This window comes from Trachemys scripta, chromosome 4 (genome assembly GCF_013100865.1).
Source record: "Trachemys scripta elegans isolate TJP31775 chromosome 4, CAS_Tse_1.0, whole genome shotgun sequence".
NCBI lineage: Eukaryota > Metazoa > Chordata > Testudines > Emydidae > Trachemys > Trachemys scripta.
Genome location: NC_048301.1, coordinates 132,073,061 through 132,078,704, shown reverse-complemented (window position 1 = coordinate 132,078,704; position 5,644 = coordinate 132,073,061). Strand labels below are relative to the sequence as shown.

General features: G+C 58.3%; 1 protein-coding gene across 1 annotated transcript in view; it reads left to right on the top strand.

Annotated features, from left to right (window-relative positions):
- The first annotated feature begins 1,654 nt into the window (after positions 1–1,654).
- The window catches only part of GPR37L1 (G protein-coupled receptor 37 like 1), a 16,853-nt gene continuing 12,863 nt past the window's right edge, over positions 1,655–5,644 (top strand). Inside the window, exon 1 of the mRNA XM_034767604.1 lies at positions 1,655–2,623. Coding sequence (XP_034623495.1) covers positions 1,862–2,623 — 762 coding nt within the window. The 5' untranslated portion in view covers positions 1,655–1,861. The remainder of the gene's footprint in view (positions 2,624–5,644) is intronic.

Below are 5,644 nucleotides of genomic sequence, written 5' to 3'. Positions count from 1 at the left end.
CTTTCCAGACAGAAACACCTGCTCACTTTGATTTAACAAGCATGCAGTCACTGGGAGATGGGGGCAGAGCACGCAGCCGATTCACACTGGCATGGGCAACCCGCAGGAATAAACTGCCTCTTTTTCTTGGATCCCTTGGACTTGCAGCAGCTCGGTTTTGTCAGAGATTCAGGGTGTGTCACTAAGTTCGTCTGATCCACTAGCTGCACTAGGCTGGAGTGGTGTCCAGAGGGCCCGTCTGAGATCAGGGCCCCACTGCACCAACAGTAGTGGCCAGGCCCTGACCCGAGGAGTAGACAAGCCAAGTGAACGAGATATGGAGGGAGAACAGAAACAGAGACGACCCGGGACGTGCCTAAGGTCTCCCAGGGTGCCAGTGGCAGAGCTTGGGACAGACCCCTGGTGTCCTGAGTCCCCATCCAATCCCCCATCAGTCAGGAATGAGGGCTTGCAGCTGCACCCACCCCTTCTCTGGGCAACCTACGAGCACAGCCAAGCCACAGCAGGGCCGCCCAATTGGCCAAAAGTGCGTGCGTGCGTCTGTTTGCAGCTGGGAGCATCTCTCCTGTGCCTGCCCTGTTCTTAGTCCTGCTCCAGTCCTACTCCTGCCTTGTTCCCAGCCTTGCTCGGGTCCTGATTCCAGTTCTGCCCCATAGGCCGTATCGCCCGTGTCCCGGTTTGTGGACCACACAGGTCTCCCTCCATCAGCTATCAGTTTTATTATTTAAGATTTCTATTGTGGTAGCACCTAGATGCCAACCAGGTCAAGACCCTGTTGTGCCAGGTGCTGCACAAACCTGTGCTGACAGTCCTGGCCCCCAGGAGCTGACAATGTAAAAAGCAGACAAACAGTGAGGGGAGGTGCCCCTGTGTGGGCGGGCAGGAGCAGGGCTGGGGCCAGGTAGCAGTGTGCGCATAAACAAAAACGACCCTCCCAAAACAAACGACTGTACCCACAGTTCTCCCCCTGGGAAGAGGACGAGAGAGACCCAACCACGTGGGCCAGCCAGGAGTCACGTCACTGAATGCGCTGTCTGCAGGGGCTCAGATACCCCAGGGATGAGGGTCAGAGAAGAACCTGGAGACACTAGAAGAGAGCAGGGAGCTGGGATAACGACAGGCGTGGGGGAGGGGTCAAGTCACGTCTTAGCCTTGTCTGCATGTCTATGGGTGCCTGAGGGTTCTCGATATCCCTCGTGAGCCGCTCTGGCATCCTGCTCTGCTTCGCCTCTGAATAGCGGCACCATCCCCCGGGCACCTGCCAGCTGTCCCAACCCTTGGGAGTGGGCCTTGGCTTTCTGCTTGGTTTTTTAGGTTTTTCCCTTATTTCTCAGTATGTCACGCCCTTATAGGGACTGTAGCGTTAATTGCATTTGAATCCCGGTAATGCTACAGGCGGCTGGATCGCAGCTTGGCCCGTGACTCTGCGTCTGTCTGGGCAATGGCCAGTGTTCTGGATGGATGGCGCACTCTGCATGGGCCTGGAGCGGCTGAGCTCCCCCCGCCCCTCCGGTACCCATAGCAACAACCCTGTGTGATCCCAGAGCCCCCCTCTCAGTGGTGCAGGTCGGGGTGTTGTTTGGTTGCTCTGGTGAGTTGCATTACGGCCACCAGAGGGCCCGGGGCTCTGGCAAGGGCCGGTTTGGCTGAGGAAAACTTATTATTCCAGCGAGAGATCTGCAGAGAACCCAGAGCAGCGGTTGGAGCTGGGAGAGCAGCCTGCAGCCTCTCTGCCTCCCGGCTCACCCCACAACTCCTCCACTCCTCCTTCAAGTTGGGGAATTTTCCCTTTCTCTCCATAGCCCCCGGGTTGGGGTCACCTCTGCTTTGCAGGCGCGGTGGAGCTGGTGCCGAGGGAGTGATGCCTTTGCCTTGGTCTCTCGTGCTTTCGCTGCTGGTGCTGCAGACCTATGGGGCCATGGTGAAGCCGGGCACTGCCCTGCTGATCCAGGGGGACCGTGCACATCCCGGGCAGGAGCACGGGGACAGAGGAGGTGGTCTGGGGCTCGACCTACCAGCTGATGTTCTGTTAGGGTCACCTGGGAAGGTGCGGCACCCACGGGATGGTCACCGGGTCCAGCCAGCCTCAGAAGAACAGCTGATGAGGGAGAGGCTGCGCAGAGGGACCAAGGACGAGGACTCCAAGTCAGTCCAGCAGTACATGCCGGGGATAAGGGTGGAGTTCCCCCGGCCCATCAACCCAGCCAGTCTACAGCCAACCAAGCCCCTGGTGCCATCCAGCACAGACCCTGCTGAACACCGAGACGGGAGCCACACAGACCTCCAAGGCACAGACCCCCGTGGCAACCTCCCCACGGTGCTGGACAAGCGTCTGCAGATCCAAAACCCCCTGTACCCGGTGACGGAGAACTCTTACAGCGCCTACGCCGTGATGTTCCTCTCCCTCATCGTCTTCGCCGTGGGCATCATCGGCAACCTGTCGGTCATGTGCATTGTCTGGCACAACTACTACCTGAAGAGCGCCTGGAACTCCATCCTGGCCAGCCTGGCTCTCTGGGACTTCCTTGTCCTCTTCTTCTGCCTCCCCGTGGTCATCTTCAACGAGATCACCAAGAAGAGGCTGCTAGGGGACATCTCCTGCCGCATTGTGCCTTTCATGGAGGTAAGGGGCCAGTGGGGGCTCCGGCAGATGGTGTATGTCCGCTCCTACGGTGCCATTCGCCCAGTGCAGGGATCCAGCACAACCCCTCTGGGTGCCACTTCACCCCTCCGGGCTTGTGCTGGTGTATTTCCCCCAGCTCGCCCAGCACTTAAAACCTCACCCGAGGTCCAGGCACCTGGGTTCAGACAGCGAGCGTGTGACAGGCCCTGTATGGAGCAATCACAGCCCCAGTCCCCTTGTAGGGTGACCAGATGTCCTGATTTTATAGGGACATCCTGATATTCCGGGCTTTGTTTTATATAGACACCTATTACCCTCCACCCCCTGTCCCTGTTTTTCACACTTGCTGTCTGGTCACCCAACCCCTTCGGGCTGTAGTCTGGGGCTCCCAGAGCCACACGGGGTGTGTAGGGTGAGAAAAGGGACTGTAAAATCCTCCCTCATTCCCGCCCAGCGGTCTGCTTTTGCTAAGGGACCGGAGACACAGCAGAGACCTGCTTGCTCTTGGGCTCCTAACAACTGGCACATAAATAAGCGGCCTGATCCCCAGTGGTGTGGGGCATTCACACCTGCCCTCTGAAAACCAGGTACCATTAACAGGTGTGTTGTGAGCAAGACACGAGAAGTCATTCTTCCACTCTACTCTGCGCTGGTTAGGCCTCAACTAGAGTATTGTGTCCAGTTCTGGGCACCGCATTTCAAGAAAGATGGGGAGAAATTGGAGAGGGTCCAGAGAAGAACAACAAGAATGATTAAAGGTCTAGAGAACATGACCTATGAAGGAAGGCTGAAAGAATTGGGTTTGTTTAGTTTGGAAAAGAGAAGACTGAGAGGGAAAATGATAGCAGTTTTCAGGTACCTAAAAGGGTGTCATAAGGAGAAAGGAGAAAACTTGTTCATCTTAGCCTCTAAGGGCAGAACAAGAAGCAATGGGCTTAAACTGCAGCAAGGGAGGTTTAGGTTGGACATTAGGAAAAAGTTCCTAACTGTCAGGGTGGTTAAACACTTGGATAAACTGTCTAGGTAGGTTGTGGAATTTCCATCTCTGGAGATATTTAAGAGTAGGTTAGATAACTGTCTATCAGGAATGATCTAGTATTTGGTCCTGCTATGAGGGCAGGGGACTGGACTCGATGACCTCTCGAGGTCCTTTCCAGTCCTAGAATCTATGAATCTATGAATCTGGGCACCCAAAGCGAAGGGCCTGGCTCTCAGCACCCCAGCTGCAGTGTTGTAGCCAGTGGCTTGGACTGCCGCCAGCCCTGCCCAGCTGCGGACGAGTTAACCCCCGTTCTACCCTCTACCCACCACGCTCACAGCCTGCTAGTGCCAGGCCCTGTGTTGCTGGCAGGGTGTGCAGGTGAGTTGGGACCCGGGTGGATAGCCAGAGGGCGGAGTTGTCGCTCACGGAGGGCAGGCTGAGCCAGGGGTGTGGGCCAGATCAGCACCTTGTGTTCAGAATAAACAGACACACTGAGATGCCATTTTCACAGTCACTTCTCTCCCCGTCAGCGCTAGCCCCATGCACAGGAAAACGGGCTGGACTGAAAGAGCTGGAACCAGCTTTCACGTGGTCAGGAGAGCTTGATTGTGGGGTGGGGGCAGGGGCGGCTCTAGCTTTTTTGCCACCCCAAGCACAGCAGGCAGGCTGCCTTCGGCGGCACGCCTGTGGGAGGTCCGCCGGTCCTGCGGCTTCAGTGTACCCGCCGCTGAATTGCCGCCGAAGCCGCGGGACCGGTGGACCTCCTGCAGGCTTGCCGCCGAAGGCTGCCTGACAGCCCCCCCCGCAGCTTGCCGCCCCAGGCACGCGCTTGGAGCGCTGGTGCCTGGAGCCACTGCTGGGTGGCGGGGTTGTGTCCTTGTTGGGGGAGACAGAAGCTGACACAGGGTCTGGCCACGCTGCAGTCAGAGGCGTGAGTGTGGCACGTAGACAGACCCAAGCTAGCATTGATTTAGCTGGAGAAATGACCGACAGCCGGGAAGCTGCGGCACCAGGGGCTGCAGCCAGGGCTGCACAGAGGTTTTGGGGGGACAGAGGCGACAGAGGCGAAATCTGAAACTGAGGCCCCCCAACCTTTCCAGAAAACTTACGACTGAGGGGAGGCCCGGGGTGTGGGGTTGCAGCTGCACGCTCACCCCACAGCTGCTCCCATCCTGCGAGGCTGGGCCCAGCTCCCTGCTCTGGGTGTTACAACCTGGCATGGGGGGGGGCTGCAGAGCCACTCAGGTTTGTCCCAGCCCAGCCATCCCACCATCAGCACGGAGGGGCAGCCAGGCCAAACCTGAGTGGCGCTGTGACCCTGCACACCAAGTCACCATGCCACTTGTTAGAGGGCTTTCCTGCCACCCTCCCACTTCCCTGCTTCTTGTCACGCAGACAGCAAGCAGCTAAAGACTAGGAGTCTGAAGTGCAGACAATGCGATGTTTATTGGGGTTAATTTCCAGCAAGCATGAATCCAATTTCCCGCCCACTTCCTGTTTGACAAAGCCCTGGCTGCGATGATTTAGTTGGGGTTGCTTTGAGCAGGGAGTTGGACTAGATGATCTTCTGAGGTCTCTTCCATAGGGTTACCATACATCCGGATTTTCCCGGACATGTCCGGCTTTTTGGTCCTCAAATCCCCGTCCGGGAGGAATTTCCAAAAAGCAGGACATGTCCGGGAAAATAGGGAGGCATGGTAAGGGGACCGCCTCCTCCCCGGGCTCCAACTTTCCAGGGCCAGGCAGTGGCTGTTCGTTCTCCCCACCTGGGCAGTCGGACTCGGGAGCAGCCCTGCTGCAGCTCCCACTGCCGCGGGGGGAAGCGGCCAAGCATGTGACACTCGGCGGCTGCAGCTCTGGCGCCCGGGGCGTGAACCCCCTGAGCCCGGGCCTGCTGTGGGGACCCAGCTGGTGCAATCCTGCAGGCGGCCCCCGGAGTGGGGGCAGCAGGCCCCAGCCTCCCCGTCCCGTTTGGGTCCCGCAGGGGAACGAACGGGGCTGCCGATGCCTCCGCCCCGGGACCGCCCGCGGGATTGCAC